General features: G+C 37.7%; 1 protein-coding gene across 1 annotated transcript; it reads right to left on the bottom strand.

Annotated features, from left to right (window-relative positions):
- Nucleotides 1–147: 147 nt before the first annotated feature.
- LOC113117994 (kielin/chordin-like protein) lies at nt 148–27,106 on the bottom strand. Its single transcript, XM_026286856.1, has 19 exons — nt 26,650–27,106; nt 20,984–21,540; nt 19,316–19,388; nt 18,679–18,872; nt 17,256–17,421; nt 15,226–15,302; nt 15,010–15,109; nt 14,199–14,281; nt 12,513–12,597; nt 12,246–12,409; nt 11,161–11,249; nt 10,976–11,066; nt 10,789–10,888; nt 10,598–10,683; nt 10,138–10,234; nt 9,655–9,792; nt 8,996–9,133; nt 2,297–2,434; nt 148–356 (listed from the first exon to the last, which is right to left on the bottom strand). The coding sequence occupies exons 1-19, from the start codon at nt 26,747–26,749 to the stop codon at nt 163–165; spliced, it is 2,670 nt and encodes an 889-aa protein (XP_026142641.1). The 5' UTR covers nt 26,750–27,106; the 3' UTR covers nt 148–162.
- Nucleotides 27,107–27,949: the final 843 nt, after the last annotated feature.

A 27,949-nucleotide genomic window follows, 5' to 3' on the forward strand; every position in this document is an offset into this window, starting at 1 on the left:
TGAGAATAGGGGTAATAATTTTGTTCTTCTAACTCTAATTAGAGTCTAACATCCATCTCTGAAAGTGTTTCTCTCAGAGTGATTCAAACCAGTCAGGATTTGGCTTTGTATGCTGTTTTACAAGGTAACTGCCAATGTACAGAATGTAGACACAGAGACAACTCATTTGGGTTTGGAACAGTTCCTGTGTGTTTTTATGTTTCTTTTCTTTCTCTTACCTCTGTGATCTGGGCAGGGTGCGGGGGTCACTTTGAGATTTTCAATACAGGTCACCTGTCCATCCCGACAAGAACATGTTTGGTCAGCAACAGTCCATGTGGCTCCTTCTTCATATTGAAAAGAATTCCACGTACATCCTGCCGCACACACATGGACACAGAATGCAATGAACACACATACACTACTGTACAAAAGATTGGAGTCTGTCATTATTTTTTATGTCTTTAGGTGCTGTCATGATATCAGATTTTTCACCACACAATTATGGCCAAAAGAATGAACAATAACAAAATATTGTGATATCTACAGAAAACTTGAAAAACAATATTAAAATAAATAATGTAAATTATATATTGTTTTTGTGTAAATAATAAATATGTATATATATATATATATATATATATATATATATATATAGAGAGAGAGAGAGAGAGAGAGAGAGAGATAGAAGGTTTTATTTTTCTTCTTTGAACAGATGTTCTTATCACAGAATCTGAAATTATATCTTTTTACAGAATTTTATAGATTGATAAGGGCTATATCAACTGGCATTAAATTATGAATATATACAGTACAGACCAAAAGTTTGGACACACCTTCTAATTCAAAGAGTTTTCAATGACTATTAAAATTGTAGAGTCACACTGAAGGCATCAAGGTCTATTTGACCAAAAAGGAGAGTGATGGGGTGCTGCGCCAGATGACCTGGCCTCCACAGTCACCGGACCTGAACCCAATCCAGATGGTTTAGGGGTGAGCTAGACCGCAGACAGAAGGCAAAAGGGCCAACAAGTGCTCAGCATCTCTCGGGGAACTCCTTCAAGACTGTTGGAAGACCATTTCAGATGACTACCTCTTGAAGCTCATCAAGAGAATGCCAAGAGTGTGCAAAGCAGTAATCAAAGCAAAAGGTGGCTACTTTGAAGAACCTACATTATGACATATTATCAGTTGTTTCACACTTTTTTGTTATGTATATAATTCCATATATAATTCCCCATGTGTTAATTCATAGTTTTGATGCCTTCAGTGTGAATCTACAATTTTTATAGTCATGAAAATAAAGAAAACTCTTTGAATGAGAAGGTGTGTCCAAACTTTTGGTCTGTACTGTATATTATCCTTATGAAACATACCAGAGATGGCTGGAAGAACCCAGATAAACCAGATACTGTAAATCCGTCAAAACACTTGTGTTGTTAGCTGTGCAACCTTGACGTTAGACATGTTCGAGGAAAAGACAGGGTGGTGGCTGATGCCATGTCCAGGATTTAGGGTAGGTGAAGAGGAAGGTATACTGAAAAAGAAAGGTAGGATTTGTCTATGGAATATTTTTCTGAGGTGATGGTAGGGGATGAAGGTGTTACAAGTGTACTTTAACTGGTTATTTTTACCCTTTCATAATGATTAATCTGCCCTGCAAGGGTTTTGTTTCGTGTTTCTGTTATCTTATGAGCAGATCCCGTTACACCTGTGGACCGTACAGAGGATCCAGTTGTGCCCCCCTTTGTTTCGTTTTATTTTACCTGATTATTTTCCTCCTCACTTGATGTTGTTTTTGCTTTGAAGTAAATTCCCCTAATGAATCCCATCCAGAATATGGCATCAGCCACCACCTTGTCTTTGCCTCGAACATGACTAATGTCGAGTTTGCACGGCTGCAAACACAAGCTCCTGTCCATGAGATCAATCAACTTCGGTCAGACGTGTGTAATCTTTGATGATCAGCTGACCTTCAAAGACCACATTGCAAAGACTGCTTGATCTTGCAGGTTTGCATTGCACAACATCAGAAACAGAGCATGCTGCACAACCTCTTGTCCAGGACCTTGTCATTTCTAGGCTGGACTACTGCAGTGCTCTTCTGGCTGGACTTCCATCAAGCACCATCAAACCTCTACAAATTATCCACAATGCAGTGACACGACTGGTCTTCAACAAACCCAAAAGAGAACTCTAATTAGAGTCTAACATCCATCTCTGAAAGTGTTTCTCTCAGAGTGATTCAAATCGGTCAGGATTTGGCTTTGGATGCTGTCTTACATGTGTGTTTTTATGTTTCTTTTCTTTCTCTAACCTCTGTGATCTGGGCAGGGTGCAGGGGTCACTTTGAGATTTTCAATACAGGTCACCTGTCCATCCCGACAAGTACATGTTTGGTCAGCAACAGTCCATGTGGCTCCTTCTTCATATTGAAAAGAATTCCACGTACAACCTGCCGCACACACATGGACACAGAATGCAATGAACACATATACACTGTACAAAAGATTGTCATTTTTTAAAATCTCTTTAGGGATGTCACAATATCAGATTTTTCACCACACAATTACGGCCAAAAGAATGAACAACAACAATATATTTTGATATCTACAGAAACTTGAAAAACAATATTAAAATAAATAATGCAAATTATGTATTGTTTTTGTGTAAATAATAAACATGTATATATATATATTAGAGGTGGGCATAGATTTTTTTTTTTTATCTAGATTAATCTCACTGTAATCTTGGAATTTGGCTCATTTGAATTCTGCCGAAGGCATTCAGAATATGTGTGCTACCCAAATAAAATAATGACTAAAAGTAACGTTAATGTCACGATCGGTGATACAGGAAACCACGGAGAGAGAACCAATTGCAGGTAACTGTTTATTTAAGGGGTAATCCGAAAAGCATAAACAGTCCAGGCAGGGGTCAATAGGAAACATCCACCCGAAACATAAACAAAACAAGAAGACAAGGCAAGGGCACGAACTGACGGATAGAAATAAACAACGACTCTGTGACACATACTAAGACAGACCGGGTTAAATACACAAGGAGAGAAAAAGCTAATGGGAAACTGACAGAGTGTGATGTTTGGTAATTAGTGACAGCTGGGTGCAATAATTAAGGAGGGACGTGAGGAATGTGATTAATGAAGTGACAGACACTGTGGGAAAAGAGGACATCTAGTGGACACCCAGAGAACACAACCCAGACACTGTGACAATATCCCCCCTCTACGGAGCGGCTCGAAGACGCTCCACGACAAGACACAATACAGAGACCAGGAGGGAGGCGGACAGGTGGAGGCCCAGGGGGAGGGACGGAGGGCCAGAAAAACAAAATCATGGGGAACAGATACCAGAAGTGTAGACAAGGAACAGAGAGACCAGGAGGGAGGAGGACCGGAGGAGGTTCAGGGGGAGGGATGGAGGGCCAGGCTCTCAGAGGGGAACAGACAGAAAACATAACAGAAAAACAAGAAACACAAAACATAAGTCCAAAAAGGACATCACGTGGCGCCCACCAGGGCGGAACAGAAGACCACCACAACCGTGTGATCAGGGCGGAAGCCGCCCCCCTGGGTGGAGCAGAAGACCACCATTTCCTTGGGGTCGAAGCCAGAGTCCTCCAGGGCGGAGCGGAATGCCACCAAAACCGTGTGGTCAGGGCGGAAACCCCCCAGGGTGGAGCAGAAGAACCCCACAGCCGTGTGGTCAGGATGAGAGCCCCCCAGGGCGAAGCAGAAGACCACCACAACCGTGTGGACAGGGCGGAGCAGAAGACCACTACAACCGTGTGGTCAGGGAGGACGCTCCCCAGGGTGGAGCAGAAGACCACCACAACCGTGTGATCGGGACGGATGCCCCCCAGGGCGGAACAGAAGACCACCACCTGGAGGACGAACTCTGGTAATCCCATGGTGTTCATACTGGATTCCAGAAGATCGGTGCTTACTTGACACTGCTCATGAAGATTATTGGTGACTTGCATTTGTACATGAAGATCATTGGTGACTTGTATTTGCTCATGAAGATTAATGGTGACTTGCCTTTGTTCATGAAGATCAGTGGTGACTTGACTCAATCCTTGAAGATCACCAGTGACTTGACTCTGTCCTTGAAGATCACCAGTGACTTGACTCTGTCCTTGAAGATCACCAGTGACTAGCCCTGACTCTGGAAGGTCATCGGTGACTAGCCCTGAGTCTGGAAGGTCAGCGGTGACTAGCCCTGACTCTGGAAGGTCAGCACTGACTAGCCCTGACTCTGGAAGGTCAGCGGTGACTAGCCCTGACTCTGGAAGGTCATCGGTGACTAGCCCTGACTCTGGAGGGTCATCGGTGACTAGCCCTGAATCTGGAGAGGGTCATCGGTGACTAGCCCTGACTCTGGAGGGTCATCGGTGACTAGCCCTGCTCTGAAGGGTCCACGAACACCTGACTCGACTCTGGAGAGTTCACTGGAACCTGACTCAACTCTGGGGGGTCAACAGGAACATGACTTGACTCTGAAGAGTTCACTGGAACCTGAATCGACTCTGGAGAGTTCACTGGAACCTGACTCGATTCTGGAGAGTTCACTGGAACCTGACTCGACTCTGGAGAGTTCACTGGAACCTGACTTGACTCTGGAGGGTCAACTGGAACCTGACCCGACTCTGGAGGGTCAACTGTCCATCCTGGGCTGTGGCTCTGAGATGGCGGCCATCTTGTCTCGTGACACTGGGCTGGCGGCTGACGACCACCCCACCGGAAGAGACAGGAGTGGCTGGCATCCCACAGAAGCCGATGCTGCAAGTAGTATACAAACTCCCAGAATTCCAGTGTCTCTAAATGTGCCATCTCCTCCTGAGACACTGGATCACCCAGCCCGCAATTGAAATAGTCCTTCAAAGCCGCATCATTGTACCCCATGCCCTCGGCCAGGGACCAGAACACCTGTGCCAGGGCACCCACCTCATTGCCTTCTTGGCGGAGAGCGGTCAACCGGAGATACCTTGCTCTCCGCTCTGCCATCCTGGCTGGGGGATGGGAAAAAGACATCCCGCTGGTTTTTGCTGTGACGGAGTCGTTCTGTCACGATCGGTGATACAGGAAACCACGGAGAGAGAACCAATTGCAGGTAAGTCTTTATTAAAGGGGTAATCCAAAAAGCATAAACAGTCCAGGCAGGGGTCAATAGGAAACATCCATCCGAAACATAAACAAAACAAGAAGACAAGGCAAGGGCACGAACTGACGGACATGAATAAACAACGACTCCGTGACACATACTAAGACAGACCGGGTTAAATACACAAGGAGAGAAAACGCTAATGGGAAACTGACAGAGTGGGATGATTGGTAATTAGTGACAGCTGGGTGCAATAAATAAGCAGGGACGTGAGGAATGTGATTAATGAAGTGACAGACACCATGGGAAAAGAGGACATCTAGTGGACACCCGGGGAACACAACCCAGACACTGTGACAGTTAAGTCTTTGAGAACGGGTTTCTCAAGACAAGTGGTGCATTAGACCAGGGGCTCATCTCCTGTTTCCAAAATGCATCACAAACTGCTTGAGAAAGGTGTAAACCAATTCCACATTGCACAAGGTGCAAACAACCTTATGCCTGTATCACATATAATCTGTCTGAAGTGCGTATGCGTTTCGTATTTTTTTACGCACCCAAGTTAACGGATTCCAGCGTTCACCTGGGGCCGGTTGCAGTCCATCTATGGAGTCAATTTAACGCCGTATATATACGCCCAAAAATTTAAGTTTTGCAGAAGAAAATTAAGTTTTGCAAACGGAAATTGAAGTATTGAGGAAAATAAACTTGCTTTTTGCAAACAAAAATTAGGAATTGGAAAACAAATGAAACAGCGCTAAAAGCAATGATTTTGCAATACATATTTTCCATGGTCATATCTATTAATTTATTTGCAACACCGAGCCAGATAACGAACAATAGACTGACTCATTCTCGAGTCAAGAACCGTTTCTGTCAGACGCGTCTGATTCGAGAACCGAGGAGCTGATGATGCTGTGCATGTGTGATTCCGCGTGAAGCAGACCGACACACAGAGCGTCTGAAGCGAACTGATTCTTTTGGTGATTGATTCTGAAATGATTCTGTGCTAATGTTATGAGTGCGGGTAAACCGAAGGCTTGGATCCAGGGCAATCATCGCAAATGCACCATTACGTCGAGCTCAAAAGAACCAGTGAACAGTTTTCTTCAACCGGTTTATTGAATCGAACTGTCCGAAAAAAGTACTGGTGATCTGAAAACTGATGCAACCGGTTCTTGACTCGTGAACGAGTCAATCGTTCATTAGTTATATGGCTCGGCTCGGTGTTCATCTTCAGTTCTCTCTTCACAGCAGTTCAGTCAGTGTACTGTTTGAGTAAATGAATTACTCCGGGATATTGGTTTGTTTGAACTCGGAGGGAGTGTCAGCCACATTAAAAAAGTTAACAGCTTAAGTAATTTGTGGATTAATGCGTATTGGTTCAAAAAGATCTGGTTACATCGAATGATTCGCTCACGAACTGGATATCACAAACTTCTTTGTTTTGAACTCTCTTACAACAGAAATGGAAGAGAAGACAATTTTTGCTGTTTTTTTTTTTTGCTATTTTTGGACCAAAATATATTTTCGATGCTTCAAAAAACTTGACTGACCCTCTGATGTCACATGGACTACTTTGATAATGTTTTTCTTACCTTTCTGGACATGGAAAGTATACCGTTCACACAGCTTCAACGGAGGGACTGAGAGCTCTCGGACTAAATCTAAAATATCTTAAACTGTGTTCCAGAGATAAACGGAGGTCTTACGGGTTTGGAACGACATGAGGGTGAGTTATTAAAGGGATAGCTCACTCTCAGATTAAATTTTGATATGTTTTAGCTTACCTCAAGGACATCCAAGATGTAGGTTTCTTTTTTTCCTCAGTATTTTCCATTTTGATATTTTTTAGGTCCAACCGTTCTTGTCTGTGACTCACATAATGGATTGTCTATGGTCACCACCTCAAAGAGCATGCACAGCGAATTCCCCATTGTAAGTACACATTGATTTGTTTTTACCTCTTGTACACAACCCCGTCCAACTGATCTGAGTGCACGAGTGCTTTCCGATGTGATGTGCGCACGCTCTGGCTTTAGTATGTACAAGCGCGGAAAGCCCCGGATGTGCTCTCTCGCGCGTGCACATCACTCATTGTTTTTGTTTTTTTTGGTCACTCATTGTTTTCCACACGCTACGCCACCAATCTGCACTGTATAAAATATAATGCAGTAATTGTAATCAATTAATTTGTTTATAATGCACCCTATAATCACTGCGATTATAATAAAAATACAACACATTACTCACTCTATTGACAGTGTGCCATTGGGTCCCTCTGGCATTGGACGTCGCCTCCAGTTTATACGTGGCATACTAAACACAACGTGCAAAACGCTGGGTCTCAACAGTGGAGAAAACTCAGGATCTTCAGTCAGGCAGGTGTGTGATGCGATACTGTCAATGCCCTCGTTGTCGTCTTGTTGTTCCATTCATGACAACATATGCTCTCCACCTCTTTTTGGCATCTCACAACACTTGCTACTAAAACACCGCCAATTTTGAAGAGATCTCTGTCTCTCTGAGGCTTGAAGGCATGCTGCTGCAGCGGATCGCTCCTGAGTATTCTGGTTCAAGTTAATATGGTTGTGAAAAAAATTCAACGTTGTCTATGGATATATTGAAATCCTCTTCCATTGCAATATCCTGTACGTCTAAATATGTTTAGATCTTCACAGTGAAAGGTAATACTTCTGAAATCTGTGTAAACCATAGGCAGTAAGTGTAAACAATGAGTGATGTACATGCGAGAGAGAGCGCTTCCGGCACTTTCCGCGCTTGCGCAGACTAAGCCTGAGCGCGCGCTCACGTCACATCAAAAAGCACTCGTGCCCTCAGATCAGTTGGATGTGGTTGTGTACAAGAGGTAAAAACGATATAAATACTGTTCGTTTTCTTACACAAACCGCTCGTTTCGTGTCTTAGGTCATCAATGTGTACTTACGATGGGGAATTGTTTAATTTTGACTCCTCTGTGCATGCTCTTTGAGGTGGTGACCATAGACATCTATTATGTGAGACACAGACAAGAACGGTTGGACCTAAAAATATCAAAATGGGAAATACTGAGGAAACAGAGAAACCTACATCTTGGATGTCCTTGAGGTAAGCTAAAACATACCAAAATTTAATCTGAGAGGGAACTATCCCTTTAATAACATAATTTTGCTATTTGGGTGAACTATCCCTTTAATTGGTTATTTTTTCCCTTTTGTAATGATTCATCTGCCCTTAAAGGGTTTTGTTTAGTGTTTCTGTCATCTTACGAGCAGATTCCGTTACACCTGTGGACCGTACAGCGGATCCAGTTGTGCCCCCCTTTGTTTCGTTTTATTTTACCTGATTATTTTCCTCCCCACTTGATGTTGTTTTTGCTTTGAAGTGAATTCCCCTAATGAATCCCATCCTGAATATGGCATCAGCCACCACCTTGTCTTTGCCTCGAACATGACTAATATCGAGTTTGCACGGCTGCAAACACAAGCTCCTGTCCATGAGATCAATCAACTTCGGTCAGACGTGTGTAATCTTTGATGACCAGCTGACCTTCAAAGACCACATTGCAAAGACTGCTTGATCTTGCAGGTTTGCATTGCACAACATCAGAAACAGAGCATGCTGCACAACCTCTTGTCCAGGACCTTGTCATTTCTAGGCTGGACTACTGCAGTGCTCTTCTGGCTGGACTTCCATCAAGCACCATTAAACCTCTACAAATTATCCACAATGCAGTGACACGACTGGTCTTCAACAAACCCAAAAGAGAACTCTAATTAGAGTCTAACATCCATCTCTGAAAGTGTTTCTCTCAGAGTGATTCAAATCGGTCAGGATTTGGCTTTGGATGCTGTCTTACATGTGTATTTTTATGTTTCTTTTCTTTCTCTTACCTCTGTGATCTGGGCAGGGTGCAGGGGTCACTTTGAGATTTTCAATACAGGTCACCTGTCCATCCCGACAAGTACATGTTTGGTCAGCAACAGTCCATGTGGCTCCTTCTTCATATTGAAAAGAATTCCACGTACAACCTGCCGCACACACATGGACACAGAATGCAATGAACACACATACACTACTGTACAAAAGATTGGAGTCTGTCATTATTTTTTATGTCTTTAGGTGCTGTCATGATATCAGATTTTTCACCACACAATTTTGGCCAAAAGAATGAACAATAACAAAACATTGTGATATCTACAGAAAACTTGAAAAACAATATTAAAATAAATAATGTAAATTATATACTGTTTTTGTGTAAATAATAAACATGTACATTTATATATTTATAAAGAGAGAGAGAGAGAGAGAGAGAAAGAAGGTTTTAATTCTCTTCTTTGACCAAAAGTTCTTATCACAGAATGAGTCTGAAATTATATAATTTTACAGAATTTTATAGATTTATAAGTGCGATGTCAACTGGCATTAAATTATGAATATATATATTATCCTTACAAGGTAACTGCCAATGTACAGAATGTAGACACAGACACAACTCATTTGGGTATTGAACAATTCCTGTGTGTTTTTATGTTTCTTTTCTTTCTCTTACCTCTGTGATCTGGGCAGGGTGCAGGGGTCACTTTGAGATTTTCAATACAGGTCACCTGTCCATCCCGACAAGAACATGTTTGGTCAGCAACAGTCCATGTGGCTCCTTCTTCATATTGAAAAGAATTCCACGTACAACCTGCCGCACACACATGGACACAGAATGCAATGAACACACATACACTACTGTACAAAAGATTGGAGTCTGTCATTATTTTTTATGTCTTTAGGTGCTGTCATGATATCAGATTTTTCACCACACAATTACCATTGACAAAAGAATGAACAATAATGATATATTATTAAAAATAACAAATATGTTGTATTAAATAATATAAATTATATATATAGCGTTTATATGAATATATATTCTAATAAATCTAAATAATATGAATCATAGTTTATATCAAATATATTGACCCCAAACATCTGAATGGCACTGTATGAGAGAGTGTGTTACAGTATGTACTGCAGAATGTCGTACCTCTGCACGTGGGACAGCAGGTGTTAGGACGGGCAGGAGTGGGAACTGCACAGCTCAAGTGTGGGCATTTTTCCTGATGACATCTCACATTACCATTCTAACAAAAAAAACAAACAAAAACAATAGAATGTTACGCAAGAATCAATGACTTAAGTGACGTCAAACCTAGCATGACCAGCTTTTATGTGTCAAGACTTCATAAAAAAATTTCCTCCCAGCTTTTTAATTTTTATGTTATTTTTTTTTACAAATATTCTTTTAATTTACTTAAGATTTTAGCCATTAATGCTATTCAATTTCAAGTCACCATTTTATTTTATGCAAAATAAAACAAATATTTAAACATTTTTATCAATTGAACCAATTTATCTTTAATTTAATTGAAAAAAATCAAAAAACAATTTTCATTGTTTATCTTTGCTTTGACAGTAGCTCTTTTCACTCTAAGTGTGTGTTTCACCTGGCATAAACACTGGATACATGGACCTCCACCAGGAGGCCTGAACTCTTCTCCATTTACATAAACCCTTCCTTCAAATTCACAAGCTGCAACACAGTAAAAACACAACAATATTTGTGTCTTAAATCCAGGACAAAATGTTGCATGCTAGAGAAAGAAAGATCTGTCTTAAAAGAAAGATGCTTATTTACTGTTACAAGTCGGACAGCACTGGTCATGTGGTTTTGTTGGGTGTGTGCAACTCGCAGACGGACATGAAGATATCGCAGACTCACACGACACTTGTCCACCCTGCATCATAAGGTATACCCATAAAAACACAAACAAATACATTCACATGATCATACATATAAAGTAAACACTTCAGAAAACACTCACCGAGCACTGACATCTTGAGCATGGATCCTGTCTGGACACAAAGGTTTGACCGTCTGCGTATACATCACCATCATGAGTGCACTCCTCACATCTGAACACAGACACACACAACTGATTAATGAAGGTCAAATAAGGTCTTGTTTACTCTTCTAGCAAAGAGCAAACATGTGATGAAGTGATAATACCGTGCACAGCATTCTCCTGGTCTTGTGACTGGGTTATTACAGGGAGTCGGTGGGCAGGGTGGGTTCTGAACGCAGTTAATATTTCCATTCTGAAAAAAAAAAAAAAAAACTTTTCTTTTTCTAGAATGTAATTATTTTAGAAAACCGTTTCTTCCAAATCAATTTGAGATTTTTTTATTTTTTTTATTTGGCGCTTTTATTCAACGCAATTTACAATTAAAATAAAATAAAATAAAATAAAATAAAACTGCCATTTCGGTGACAGTTTAGAAGTCATTTATTTTTATGTATGTATATATAAAACAAATAATATACAATAAGAAATAATATACAATAATATAACTATTAATATGTTTATAATATGTATACATGTATGTATTAATGTGTGTGTGTGTGTACATAATATACAATAATAAATAATATACAATAATATAACTTAATATGTTTATAATATGTATGCATGTATGTATTAATGTACGTGTGTGTGTACGTAATATACAATAATAAATAATATACAATAATATAACTATTAATGTTTATAATATGTATGCATGTATGTATTAATGTACGTGTGTGTGTACATAATATACAATAATAAATAATATACAATAATAGAACTATTAATATGTTTATCTATACATGTATGAATGTACATGTGTGTGTACACATAAGAATATAATAGTAATTACAACAAAAAATGACTAAAACAAACAAATTATTGAATCAAAATTTAAAACGCAAAATAAATCTAATTCGAAATATTAACAAATACTAAAATAACACTTGCTATATAATAGAATTATGATATAATATACATGTACAATATATGTAAAGCTTACTTTTTCTAAGGAGTATTAAAGCAATACGTACTGTACTTTAAGCACAATTTTTTTTATTCTCAGTTCAAATGTTTAGTCAACTGACTACTAAATAATAAGTACTAATTATCTCATACCAGTGCTGTTGTAATATAAAATGTACATTTTCTGTAAATAATAGTTACAATATTCTAAAAATACAATGTTTAACTGCAACCTTGCATCGACTCATCCCAACAGAGAAGCACACTTGCATCTTAGCCTTACATTGCACACACAGCGTTTGCAGGGGTCATGGATGGGTTGAACAGAGACACCGTCTAGAATAACCTGCCCCTCAAAGTTACAGCGGGAACAATCTGTGCAGCAGGAGCCAGACGACAGCTTCACACCATCCTGACACGTCTGAGGACACTGCTGCACATCACATGCTACAAAGGACACAATACAATACACACAAATTACTGTCTGAACCGAGTCACAAATAAGTGAAAGAGCTCAATTGAAAGAGCTCAAATATGCTTGTGACTGTACTGGAGGTGCAGTCTTCAGATATCCTATCTGGGGTTGGACATGGAGGGGGCGGACACTGGTTGGGGTCACATGTCACCTGACCATTCTGTAAATGAATACGTGCAATCAGGTTAACATGGTAAAGCTTGTTTAGTAAAGGTAGAGCAATTGCCAGACATGTTTAAAATTCAGCTCTTATTCACTTTATTTGAGTAGTTTAGTCATTTATTTGGACAGTAAAGAGCATGCCAGTCTTATTTTAGTATCACTGATAAACTAATATAGTTTTTGTTAATATTTTGAATGAGGTTTTATTGTTAGATTTTCACTTTAGCTTTAGTTAAAGGTTTAATATTTTGTTATTATTGGTATATATTATATTATATTATATTATATTATATTATATTATATTATATTATATTATATTATATTATATTATATTATATTTAATAATATAACATAATATATAAATATTATACTTATTTTGTTAGTTTTAGTTAAACTACATGAAAATAAGAACTGCTGCCTTAACAACCACACTGTAAAAATTTCTTGTTGTTTTTACAAAAGCTCAACAACACACACAATTAAATCTGTTTTGTACCTTGAAAATACTGACAACCACCATAATAATAAAGATGGTACTGTATAAGAGAAAGCCACATGAAGTATCAAAGCTCATCACAAGTAGCTTCACCACAAGCAGAAGTATATATTAACATATATAAGGTGCACATTTATGGAAACACAAAACACCATCATGGTAACACACGTGATACTTAAATAATGCAAAAAACTTTCATTAAGCAACAGAAGATGTAACATAAAGCTCAAATGTACATAACTGATAACAAGAACTATTTAAAAACATGATTATTTAAACAAAATACTTTCAAACGTGGAGTGTCACGCAGGGAATTCTGGGAATATCAGTTTACAGTTTTAGACTGTAAATTATACATTGATTTGTTCTTTTTTTTACTTCTAAAAGCTGTATAATTAACAGAATTTTACTGTAAATTTACATTAAATGCTTTGTTAGATCTTTTACAGTTTTTCCCTGTATATAGTACGGGAACTTACTGTTAACCTATTATCAGTTTTTTTCCGTAGCGTTTTTACAAAATTTTACAGTTAAAATTACACTTATTTTTTACAGTGCAGCTAAAAAAAAAAAAAAAAAAGTTGCTTATATTTTAGGAAAGTCAATTCAAATACAGCAATTATCATTACAAATAAATTAATTAACATAATTATTTCATAAACACTTAATGTAAATGTACATTATTTGTCCCAGAACATCTGCAAAATATATATTAATCACCGAAATGTATTTTGCCATGTCTATTTGACCTCATTTAACCTTTGCACTCAATTAAAAATGTAACAAAGTATTTCAAAATCTGTATGCTTTGGTTTAAACTGGCAGCATCAATAAATATATGCTTACTATATTTCTTATAGACTAATTCAAATAGTCTGAAATATTATACGATTACTTAGCCCTTTTATTATCTTTTTCGTTGATTGGTTTTTAAAGGTTTTGTGGTACAGTTCCTATTTGATTTAATTTGATTTAAATTTCATTCCCACAAAGAGAACACACACGAAAACACACACACACACACAAACACACACACACACACACACACACGAACACACACACACACACACACACACACACACACACACACACAGTAGACTCACAGAACAGCTGCACTTGAGGCAAGGGTTTGATCTTGACACAAACTGCTTCCCGTTCTCATAGATTTCACCCTCATATTCACATCCTAAAGATTTACAGGGAAGATAAAAACAAATACACCTTTTATAATGCACAGGTAAGTACTTTGGAGTAGCATTTGCTGTAAATACTTTATTATATGAAAGGTTCACTCATTCACATGCACTGATTTTTGAAAACTTTTCATGACACACAACAGCTATATATGTAATATATTATATATAATATGTATATACGTGTATACAAGTATAACTGATATAGGCTTATGTTTTATTTATTTTTCCCTTTTCATTCAAAATATTCACAAACTTGTTAACTGTGACATGAAATATCTTGATTCTCAAATATGTGTAAGTTAATGTATTTTGCATCTTTATATATATATATTATGTTAGTTGATAATTAGGGATGGGCAAAGAAGCCTAATAGTGTAATCTATTAGCTAAGCATAAAACCATATTTTTACTTATACCAGATATGGGTGTCATGCCATAAAATATTTTTTATTAGACTGACTTTTTATATAATGTGAATTTAATAGAAACATTGTAACATACTATTTAGAACACTTTCATTGTTTTCAAAAGCAAAGAACATTGACGTTATTAAATAACTTTTATTTGGATATTTTTTGTCATTTGGAAGCTGCATGCAAAATACACTAGGCTCAAAAATCATGCCCAGTTTGAAAGGGCATGATGCCTCTTCTCATTCAATGGTATATATATCAAAGCACAGTGTAGGTATGTGTGTGTAGAGATGGATTGTGGGTACTTGTCTGGCAGACAGGGCAGCATGTCGTCTGAGGAGGAGGAGGTGGTTGCTGACAGGACTGTGATGGACATGGATTTACATTACACTCTACTCTGCCATGCTAGAAAATAAACACACACACACACACACAAAACTATGTCACAGTTGCACAAGACATGCCAGCAGGAGAAAAGGACACAAGTGAAGATCAAAGCACAAATCTTTTAGATTTCTTACATCACATGTACAGCGGTTGCAGTCATCTGTGCTGAAGACATCACCATTGCTATAGATATTGCCATGAAAGCTGCATTCTGCAATCAGACATACACAAGTTGTATTGCACTGAAACAAAACCCCTATGGACACAATCTGAGATGAGAATTTCAGATGAACCACAGCAGTTAAAAGCGTGTGTGTGTGTGTGTGTGTGTGTGTATGTGTGTCTGCAAGTGTATTTCCGACCCACATCAGATGCAATCTTATCTACAGTATGAACTATAAAGATGTCTTGAGAGTATTCATGAGTGACTCCAGTCTGTACTAGATATCTGATGTCTGAAAATGAGTTGTTAGGAGTGATTCAATGCATTCTCACGTAACGTGGGGTCAGTGGGGTCAATGAGTTCACAGTGGGATTCTGAAATTCATGCTTCTTTCAATATATGCATGTATTTATACACACACACACACACACACACACACACACACACACACACACACACACACACACACACACACACACACACACACGTGTGGGTGTTTTTGTGAAAAGTGGGGACATCCCATAGGCGTAATGCTTTTTATACTGTACAAACTGTATATTCTATGGCCCTACACCAACCCTACACCTAGCCCTAACCCTCACAGGAAACTTTGTGCATTTTTACTTTCTCAAAAAAACTCATTCTGTATGATTTATAAGTGTTTTGAAAAATGGGGACATGGGTTATGTCCTCATAAGTCACCCTCTCCTTGTAATACCTGTGTCATACCCATGTCATTATACAGAGTTGTGTCCTGATGTGTCACAGAAACAAGAGCACACACACACATATATATGTGTGTGTATATATATACATATATATCTAGCTCTCTATCTCTCTCTGTCTCACTCTCTGTCTCTCTCTTCTCTCTCTCTCTCTCTCTCTCTCTCTCTTTCTCTCTCTCTCTCTCTCTCTCTCTCTCTCTCTCTCTATATATATATATATATATATATATATACATATATATACCGTATGTGTGTGTATCAGAAATAGGACTGAAAAATCAGAGTGCAATTCAAACACGGAATACTTTAATAAACAACTCAGGAAACAGGAGACTACTTTTTGATTACTTTTAACCAAACTTAAATATTTATTTAAACAGGATCATATTGTACCATATTCATATAAACAATAAAATATAAAAAATATCATTTTTAACTGTATATAAACAGAACTAAGGATTCTTTCAAACAAAGACAAATGTAAAAAAGAAAATGTAATATTCTATTCATATATAAATTATTTTCATTGTGAACTGCTGTGAAATAAATAAATGAATTCATAAATTCACAGTGTTTTTAGAAATATGTGTAACAATAAGTAAGATCACAATTTCAGTAAATAAGATGGAGAAAAGTAAGAGAGGCATGTAGAATAAGACTGATATAAACAGCTGTTGGATTGTTTTCTGTCCCGAATCTGTAATCCACTCGGTCTAAACATTCACATCCGAACAGACAGAGAGCAAGAACAGAAAAGAAATAAAGAAAGCGAGAGAGGGGGAATAAATAACCTTTTATTGCATTTACAGGTCTGTTTGACCGTGACGAGGCATTTGCACATAGCATATGTGACAAGTACACACATGCACACATTAAATCATCACACCTTTCTGTGCCAAATACGACTCATTTCACTGAACACATCAAACTATCCTACAACAAACAGACCATAAAAGCAAAATAAAATATGTTTATTTTATGCTTTCATACCGAGAGGTGCACCATGGCAAATCAAATTTGAACCACTTGACATCACTCCATCAATACAGATGGATGCAGACATATTAAGACTGTAGGAAAAACCAGCCTCTATGAAGAATAAATACATTTGTGTAATGCGGTTCATTATTTTCATTTGCATGTAGATTCCCCTGATCTATGGTTTGATGATTGGCTTGCTGATTAAAGCGTAGATGGTTAATGAGTAAGTTTGGTGTAATTCATTTTTGTGTGTTTTGATTCCTAATGCTGATGTAATGGATGTTAGATTACTCACCATTGAAGCGGTCGCACTGAACATTCCCTTGAGTGCAGTAACAGACGGTGCTTCTGTCAGGAGACCAGCGGGACCCCTCATCCATCTCTCGTCCCTCGTACACACACTTCCGTTTCGAACACTCACACGTTTCCAGGTAGTCAACTCTCGCCTGCAGGGCCGTGTTCTACATACATACAGAGAGTTGTTAAAACGTGTGATGAAATCACTTGTTTGTATACTTATCCAGAATGACATCCTTAAAAAAGCATTACAAAATATATATTGAATCAGCTTTTATTTTTCATGTGATTTTGGCATTTGTATTGAATTGTATTTTATTTTTTATTTACATTTTTTTATTTTATTTTAGCTTTATTTCATTTGTTTATATTCTTAAAATAGTTTTAGTTTAAGTTAACAATAATATATTTTATATATTATATATGATATTGTTGTCCTTTTTTAATAGGTTTTTTACATTTATAGATTATATTTTTGTGAGATTCTTTTTGACCCCCCTGAACACCCCGTCTCTAGCGAGAATGTGTGCCTGTCTGATCTTAATGTGCTAGACTAAAACATTACTCATACAACATGTTTATCTGATTATTTCCAAATGAGGTTATGCTTATTCAGCTTGTATTTTCCAGACGGTTTTGTCTTTCACTTTTGCAAATGCTATATATATGCAGCACCACACATAATAAAGTTGAACTGCACTCTTTGTGTGTCTCATTCTTTGGTCCCAGGTACCTGTTCTCCTCTGCTCTCTAGCCCAACAAGAAACAGAACTTATATTTTCAATCATGAAGGCTAGAATATACATTTATTCTTACAGTTGGGGGCTGATGGGATTCTCCTAGCGACCCAGGAATAAAAGGCACGAGATTGAGTGGGAAAGATGTGCCGGGGATTCAGAAGGACCTCCTGAAAAGGGGTAAGTGTTTTGTATATTTCTTGAAGGAAATATAGCACTTACCCCAGTAGGATCCTGGGGATTAATGTAAAAATGATCCTGCACCTCCCATAAGAGAAACGGGAAGGAGTTTTAATACCAGTCGCTAGTGGAATTAAGCTTTCCATTGCTGTTATACTTCGGCTGACCAACAATAGTCACTTGTTAACTTGTTGACTATTACCATGGAGTGTGATTGGGTATTATTGGATATTATTTTATTTCAGCTTTTATATAAATTAATAATTTTAGTCTTAGTAAATGCAAACAACAGCACTTTTACATGTATACTGTTATGGTAAATAATTACCATATTAATTTACCATGACATTCACATGGTAATACAATACTGTATACCACATGACTATCATTGTACATTTCCCTTATGCAAACCCTGGTATGGTCATGGCACACATCCAAAAAAAACATTTCTAGTCCAAGTGCAGACACAACAGCAAGCCTACTGGTGATACGTTTCCAATGTACCTGTCTTCTCAGCATGTCCAGCATCGTCATAATGTTATGCAGGCTGTTCTCCAGTTGGCCAAGACGTTCGTTTGATTCAATAGGGTATCTTGTAGCTGATACTATACCATCTCCACGGTCTCCCTGATCTAGCATCATATCCAGGTTATAGTTTGCGGTGGGACTGGTGCGAATGACTGTGTCTGGAAGGGAGTCTGTAATGACCACAAACACACAAATGCATGGAAACACACAGGTTATAAAAGATGAATGCATTGTGCCAGGCCAAAACCACATTAAAAAAAAAAAAAAAAACATGTTTTTTTTTTATATTTTGGAAAATTTTAAGATGAATACATCAGTATTTGATCTATAATGCTGAAGCATAAATTCAACATGAGTATTGGGGGCCAAAAAAGGTAATAAGATTCCCAGAAAGCAATCATAAATACATGAAATAATACTACACCCAAAAAATGCACTAGCTGACATTAACCTATAGCCAAAAAAGAAAACATAACAGATTAAACTATTTATAAACCTGAAATCCTAACTTTACAACAGAAGAAGCTGTATGGCCTATATTGTCAGCTCTGTGTGTGTGTTTTTCATGTGCATGTGTAGTTCAGCTGTTAAAATGTTTTTATTGTTTTCATGCCTGTTACATTGTCACAGAACCATGGACGCCTCTCATATGCCCTGGTGGAGAGTTCAGCCGTCTGCCAAGCCCCCTGAAACAATGAGAAAACACATACAGTCAGTTCTGTGGCCATTAACACAATGAGCTCTGTAACCATCCCAACCCATTGCAAAGTCATGACAGTAACGTCGTAAAACAGATGAGCAACGACAACACCAGAACATTCACCTCTGTAGAATGCTTTAAAGGCACAGTGCACTCAAAAATTACAGTTGTGTCAATTAACTGACCATTGTGTTATTCTAAACCTGTATGAGATTCTTTTCTTCTGTTGAAAACAAAACAAAACAAAGATATTTTGAAAAACAGTTTTTTTCTTATTCAACAGATGCTGTAAATACTCCATCTGGTCCCAAAATGGATATTTCCCACCATTTCCACATAGCTGTTCACTTTGTTTCAAACATGATACAATACTGCATATCTGAACTCTTGGTAGCTTTAGAAGCTTTTAAAATGAATAAAAAAACTCTTCCAAATTTCCCTGAAATGGATTCAAATATAAAATCTTATGAAGAGACTACAGAGAGCAAGGCAATGTGCCTCAATTTGACCATTTCAGTGCATTTCTAGCACTCAAGCTACAAAAGCATATTATTTGATAGAGGAAAATAAGATACAATTCAAATTTTAACATGATTTATTCTTAAGACATTATTGTTTAAATAAAATAAGTATCACCAAGTCTCATTGAGAGCCCCATATCTTTGGGACTGAATAATATAGGGGCTTTGAAAATGAAGATTTCAGAAGAAAAGTTAATTATAATATAAAATAATTTTGAAATATCTTTAATATCTTCTTAAGTTATAGGCACACAAACTTTGGAATAAGAATATTTATGGTACTCAGACAGGTCTGTTCAATGCAGTTGCTTTGAGTCTTTGACACAAGGAAACGAGACATTTCTAGTTTCAACATTATTTGTTCTTCAGACTTTCCTCAAAGTGACCTACAATTGGTCTTTGGCCACTGAATATTTGTGCAAATTAACGTTTTATTCCTGGAGCCATATTGAAATTCCAATATCTCTGGAACTGAACTACATATGGCCTTAAAAATGAAGACGCCAAAAGGAAAGTTTGTAAAGAAAGACCCAATATCTATAACGTCTTGAGTTACAGTCATGCAAACTTTGGAGAGAAAAAAAACCCCTGTTTTTTTGCCATTTCTGTCACCATTGGCACATAATGCAACAAAGACATCTAAAGTAAACCGATTTTACTAGCAGGCCAAACGATCTGTGTAAAATAAAATTAATCTAAAGTCATTTTTACCCCCTTCAGCAAACCAGTGGATTGCCTAAACATTCATCCATTACATTTTATACATTATGTTTATCTTTCTTCAGAAAAAATATTATCAAATTTAAAAAAAAAAATGGTTGATTTGACACAGAATGACCCAAAAGAGTAATTCCTACGCCAAATTGTTATAGTTTAGTTATTTTGAAAAACTTTACCAGTAGTTATTCAGAACACCCGTGTGAACTTGAGGAGAACTAATTTTCGACATTTACTAAAAATCCCATTGGGATCAGTTGATTAGAAGTAAAAAATGGCTGATTTATAGGTGTCCAGATACACTAGCATGTAGGTGCATATTTGTTTGTGTCAGTAAACTCACCATGAACTTGCTGGACTTTTTTCCTACAGTGCTGGAGAAGGTAACCTGCAGATCATGTGGGAAGTCCAGAGTCAGGATTCGTCCCCCTTCTTTCAGTTTGAGCACCACGGCATCCTGGCAGTCCACATACAGCACAATCTGCCTGGGCTCCACACTCAGAGCCATCCTCACCCAACCTCTGCCCGTAAAGGGACTCCCGCCGGGCACCTTTAGCACCGCAGGCCGCAGGCCGTCCGCTGACCTGAACTCCAGCTGAAGCCAGTCTGCTTTAGTGTTGGAGACGAGCTCCAGCAGGGGACGATCGCCATTCTTCAGGAAGGTAGAGGAGGTAAAGGAGATGAGGGTAGCCTCCGAGCCTCTGCGCTGACTGCCCACCAGGTGCAAACCCAGGACGCCCTGTGAGGTGTTGAAGAGGTAGTCCAAAAATGTCTGGGGTAGTTTGAGATGAGGCCTGCTGGAACGGAAACGCCAGGCTGCCGTCTTTGGGTCACGACCATTGACCTTAGTCAACCCGGGGATAGTGTGAGTGATGCTAAGAGCCTCCAAGAGGTTGATTACTAATAGAAGACACATGTAGAATGACATCAGTGACATTAACAAGCCACATGCTGTGTGCCTGGTAATCATTCAGTACTGTGGTATTTGTGACACTGGAGAACAAGACCAGTCAGTTGCTGGGGTATATTTGTAACAATAGCCAAAAAAACCATTGTATAGGACAAAATTATCGATTTTTCTTTTATGCCAAAAACCATTAGGAAATTAAGTAAAGATCATGTAAAATATATCAAAACTTTATTTTTGATTAGTAATATGCTTTGCTAAAAATTCATCTGGACAACTTCAGAGGCGATTTTCTCAATATTTAGATTTTTTTGCACCCTCAGATTCCAGATTTCCAAATAGTTGTATCTCGGCCAAATATTGTCCTAACAAACCATACATCAATGGAAAGATTATTTATTCAGCATCATTTGTAGTTAATTATTTCCTGTGTTTGCCTAATGACAATTTTAGGATTGGTTTATACAAACGCATAATAAGGCAGAATAGTTTCTATACTGTAATAAATATGTCATGTCGTTTTGGATATGAATAAATCGTATGGTCATAGATAGACTATTTTGTTTGTTGACCTATGTGCACACATCCAAAGCATGTGTTGTTAATATTGAGGTTATTTTAGCTTCGTACATTGTTTAACTGCACTGTTAAAGAGGGCGATTTTTACCATTCGACTGAATGCATGTATTTTAGACACTTACATTGTTCTTGCTCCATCCATGCAATAAATCTATCAACCGAGTTTTTCTATTTACTACTGCTGTGTGCTCCGGTAATATCGATGGTATGACCCATTTTAGGAGCTGACAAAATTATGATTTAAAATCAGTGCATAGCTCACATTTATTAAAATACTGAAATGCTAATAATGCGGATTCAAAATGACAACGCCGGTGATTGACAGTCAAAGCATCGCACGGTTTTAATTAGTTTTGCACCTGAGTCAGACTTGTCTGTTGAATATTTTTCTTTTAATATTTTATTTTTCACAATTTAATTATATTCAAGGAAGTAGACAATTTTTTAAAAATGTACTCAAGTACTGTAACGAAAGTATTTGTAATTAATTACAATACTTTCCACCTCTAGTCAGATCTTTACTGTTCTAAAGCTCCTTGAGGACAACACTGCTCTACACATGCACAGACACACACTCTTAATCTATATCTCAGGTATTTCTGTATGAAAGCAGAATTGAGAAGAGACAGGAACTTAAAAGACTAGACAGAGACAGAAAGAAAGATAGGAAACAAAGGTTATGTGGAAGTTAAAAGGGTCCTTTGAAAATAAAAAAATAGCTGGCAAGAAGAAATGTACCCGGCACTGGGCAAATCAAAAACTGTCAGATAAATAGAGGCAAACAGAGACATAGACAACAGAGAGAGAAGTGCTTGTGTGCTCAGTGTGTTTGTGCATGCTTTAACTTAGCTATGGTTTGAGTACAGCACTGTCTGTCTGAATCTAAAATCACAATCAAAATCTCTCTTTGGGAACATGCTTGAAGTCAAAATATGGCGAAAACTGAGCACATTTTTGATGCAAAAGATTAGGGGTAGGGTTGGTCTGTAAATAATTAGAAAAATGTAAAATATTTATGTATCATTCTAATTCAAAATATGTTTATTGAGGGGTAAAGTTAGTTTGCGATAATGGTAATTATAAATGAGGAATTGCAAAAAAAAAAAAAAAAAAAAATTTGTTATTAATATGCAATTTGGTTTTCATTATATGGTGGGGATTAGTTTGTAATCATAATTATGATTAATTAATTATGAATTTGTGCATTTTTATATATTAATCAAATTAAATTTAAATGGATTGGTAATCAGGCATACTGGGCATTTTCCCAGTGGGCTGACGCACTTAAGGGGCAAACAGAATGTATTTTTGTTTGTTTGTTTTTGCCGAGGACCATCATGCAGGGACAGCGAGCAGCCTGTAGCCCATTGGTTTGTCTCCTGTATTTACAGTGTAAACATCCAATCACAATGCGCTATAGATGGAGCAATGAAGAATTTCACTTCAGTAGCCTACATCACTTCAACTTCTTCCTCATCGGGATTTCCCAAGTTCTCACAGCAGATTTATCAAGAACAGGCTTGCTCTGCAGTGAGTGATGCGGGCCAAAGAGATGAGCAGGAGGTGAAGAAGATAGTAGCTGAATTGGTAAAGTGTTTGATAAGGGACTCACAGCTGAAGAAGGGATTACATTTTTTGGCCAAGTCAAGTCAAGTGTGTTCATAGAGTTTTCCATGGGCCAATGCGAATAAAGCTAGATTAAAAAAAAAAAAAAAAATACATGATATTGTTTGACCTGACGTTTTATTCTATCTAAACCAAGATGTGAAATGAGTGTGATACATAGGCTCGACATGGAGTCGATCAGTCTGTGGCACTGCTCAGGTGTTATGAGAGCCCAGGTTGCTCTGAAAGTGGCCTTCAGCTCTTCTGAATTCTTGGGTCTGGCATATCACATCTTCCTCTTCACAATACCCAATATTTTGTGAACGCAATATCGCGTTCATTATCGCAAACGAATCGCCTTCGATAATGAGTGGATATTGCGTAGCTTGTCAGTGATCTACAGCTCTGTTTATTAAATGTCGCTCCATTTGAAAGCAGGTGATGGCGATTTACCGCTAATCAGGGAACTGGCTTTACTGACGAAATTTGTGTGATAATCACATGCGATTTATCACCCATCCCTTCAAGCATGTTAACAAAGTTGAGTGGAACTAAAAAGTGTGGAAGAAAAAGATGCAAAATCAATCGAGGGAACCGCAGCCTTATAAAGATTGGTCAAGCAAAATGGATTCAAGAATTTTAGAGAACTTCACAAGGAATGGACTGAGGCTGGGGTCAAGGCATCAAGAGCCACCACACACAGACGTGTCAAGAAACTTGGCCACAGTTGCTGCATTCCTCTTGTTAAGCCACTCCTGAATCACAGACAACGTCAGAGGCATCTTACCTGGGCCAAGGAGAAGAAGAAATGGATTTTTGCCATTAGTCTAAAGTCCTTTTTTCAGATGAGAGCAAGTTTTGTATTTTATTTGGATTCTGGAGGAAAGGTGGAGAAGCTCATAGCCCAAGTTGCTTGAAGTCTAGTGTTACGTTTCCACAGTCTGTGATGATTTGGGGTGCAATGTCATCTGCTGGTGTTGGTCCATTGTGTTTTTTGACCAAAGTAACTGCATCCATTTACCAAGAAATTTTGAATTTTTCCTGTCCATCTTTTTGAAGATGCTGATTTCATTTTCCAGCAGGATTTGGCACCTGACACAAACTGATCACCTCCATGCCACGCCGAATTGAGACAGTAATTAAAGCAAAAGGAGCCCCTACCAAGTATTGAGTACATGTACAATAAATGAAAATACTTTCCACTTTCCAGAAGCCCAAAAATTCACTAAAAATGTTTTTTTTTATTTTTTATTGGTCTTATAAAGTATTCTAATTTGTTGAGAGTGAATTGGTGGAGTTTTGTTAAATGTGAGCCAAAATCATCATAATTAAAAGAACCAAAGACTTAATCTACTTCAGTCTGTCTTCATTGAATTTATTTAATACACAAGTTTCACAATTTGAGTTGAATTACTGAAATAAATGAACTTTTCCACAACATTCTAATTTGTTGAGATGCACCTGGAAATGAGTGTGTTTTCTCATTTAAAAATCTTTCTAAATTATCTTGTAATGTGAGGTGGGCACCACCATGTTTGTTTGCGCTGCAGTTCAGAGAGTCCTGTCAGTCGGATTTACAGCATGTGAATTCATAAATTTCTCCTGAAATACAAGTTATAAGTGGCTGGTGAACTGGGAGAAGAATATACAGTACAAAAAGCTTCAATGGAAGGTCTGAGAGCTCTCTGACTAAATCTAAAATATCTTAAACTGTGTTCCAAAGATAAATGGAGGTTTTACGGGTTTGAAACAACATGAGGGTAAGTTATTAATTACATAAATTTGCTATCTGGGTGAACTAACCCTTTAATTTGATATTATGGGGGACACTGCTGGATTCAATGGTCCAACGGTCCATTGTCCGGTTTGAATAGGTCCAATGATAATAGCTTACTGTACAGCCGCAGCTACACAGAGGTGTTGATGTCGTGTGAAGGCATCTCCACAACATTATGAAAAATACCACTCTATATGAAGGGTATAACTAGAAAAAGGTAAGATTTGCACGTTTCCTTTTTAAAATACTTTGTCTGTGACTTGCCGAGCCAGACAATAGTGTTTACACTGCAATAAATATGGACCTATCTGTTTCCAATAAAAATAGCTAAACTGATGTTCATCAGCAAAACTGCATACATTTAATTTGATTTGAATTGTTTAAAACAGTCGAAAAACTATCTGGCCAGTGTAAAAGAATGAGATCAGCTCTATTCTAAAATATATCTCAGAACAACTTGTTTTTATGAATGTTTTCATTTATTTATTATAAAACATAAGATACTGGATAATATTTAGCATTAAAAATTAATGTGTATGCGACAAATGGCATTCCCCATCTCATATTTCCATAATGTCTCTGTGTTAAATGTCACGTGCATGTGAAAATGCATGGGAATGGTGTGCAGATAAGTTTATGCATAGTAAAACAAGGAGTTGTAAGCTCCAGAGGTGGAGATGCACTTACGCACTTCCCCTGACTGGGATTTATAAAAGGATTTCTGCGCAGGCTCTGGCAAAAAAATCTATCTTTTGTGTCTAAGTACACTTTTAGGATGAAATCTACGGAGAGTTTTATAAATGAGACCCCAGGGCCGGCTAAACGAACCGCGCCCGAGCGCGGCCCTGAGCGCTCACACTAGTCAAACGAACCGGGCTTTGCGGGGTCAAACGCTCGGGTACGGTTCAGAACGCCTATTGGGAGTACACCTAGTGTGACAAGTTAGTGATTTTAATAAAGTGTAAATATTCCATATAGTCTCGAAAAATTAAGAATAAATAAATATTAATAAATACTTTAGTGTGTGTTTCTTTTGGCATGTCTAAATCAGCGCAGCAGTGATAGAATGTAGCGGCGGCACACATCAAAGAAACAATATATCGATCAATGTATCATGTGTTTGATTGACAGCTGCACTCACCGGTCTCGGTCGCGTCCTGATGAGTCTTAACACAGTCACAAACATTCCAGAGGACAAGCAAACTCAGGAAAAGACCTCCAGCTAAAGCCTTCAGCTTCATTCTCACCAGACAGACTAATTTAGTCCTGCCTCAAATCTTCAGAGAAAACTTGAAGAAGAAACTGATTATAAATACATTAAAATAAAATAAAAAATCAATACATGAAGGGAGATCTCGGATGAAGAGCTGGATGGATCCTCTGGTCTGGTCTCGTATGACAGCGACCCTCAGACATGAAACATCTGGATGCGTTTTCGTTTGGCTGGAGGGCTCGTGGCTTTCCTGTCGATTGCAAACAAAACAAGGCAAAGTTTCGTAATTTTCCGTCCTCCGCGAGTGAAACAAACGCTGTAAATGTGACAGTCGGAGGAGACTGCAGCTCTCTCCTGTGATCGGTGTTTCTCTGATCCTCCTTCTCTGCAGCCAATTGAAAAAAACGTTCGAATTTCAGTTCCGGTTTTCAGAAACTTTTAGTGAAGAACACAACCGTTGTCTGAAGGCTACAAACATTATGGAATGCTCAACAGACTTTGTGCATTCCAAAACGATTAAATATGAATTATGATAATATATGATATCATACAGGTATTAAAAATGCAAATATATGTGAAGTAATATACATTTTAACTAAATTAATAATAATCTACCCTTACAGTATTTTCTAGTAGTTTGGTATTTATCATAGTACCATAGTATACAAAAAATGGTATTCACTGGCAAAGGAGCCAAAAACAAACAAACAAATATAACCCTGAAGTGTTATATACCTGAACAATCTTTCTATGCCGTGAAATCTTGATTGTAGGCCATATGAGTTGATCGGTCACTTAAAAGAAATAGTTTCTTCAGGACTTAAAATCTCATCTCCCAAGATGTTAACTGATGGACTGTGGATTACTTGTGGAATATTATGATGTTATTATGATGACTCTAGTTCTGATGGCACCCATTCACTGCAGAGCATCCATTATTGAGCAAGTAATGTTTTCTCCAAATCTGTTCAGATGAAGAAACAAACTCATCTTGGATTTTTTACCTTTTTTTTTTTTACTTTCCCACCCTCTATTCAGAGGGAAAAATCATTTATATTAGTGTTTGTGTATGTAAGTATGATTCAGTGTCATAAAGTAGATCATTGGTGTGAAAGACTCAGATGACCTTTGTTTCTGATGTCTTATTGGTTAAAAGGAGGAAACTATTTCAGCCTTCTAATCTCTACCTGCCTTAGTTCCAAGTCAACTCTATTAGTGTTTGTGTGTG

The sequence above is a fragment of the Carassius auratus genome, chromosome 18 (genome assembly GCF_003368295.1).
Source record: "Carassius auratus strain Wakin chromosome 18, ASM336829v1, whole genome shotgun sequence".
NCBI lineage: Eukaryota > Metazoa > Chordata > Actinopteri > Cypriniformes > Cyprinidae > Carassius > Carassius auratus.

What these genes read in the sequence shown, in the direction of transcription:
- LOC113117994 (XM_026286856.1), bottom strand. Translation starts at nt 26,749, where the DNA reads ATGAAGCTGAAGGCTTTAGCTGGAGGTCTTTTCCTGAGTTTGCTTGTC. An exon ending in ATCTGAAGACTGCACCTCCA is followed by an intron (nt 12,410 to 12,512) that starts GTACAGTCACAA and finishes TGTCCTTTGTAG; the next exon opens with CATGTGATGTGCAGCAGTGT. An exon ending in ACCCTGCCCAGATCACAGAG is followed by an intron (nt 9,134 to 9,654) that starts GTAAGAGAAAGA and finishes TGTGTGCGGCAG; the next exon opens with GTTGTACGTGGAATTCTTTT.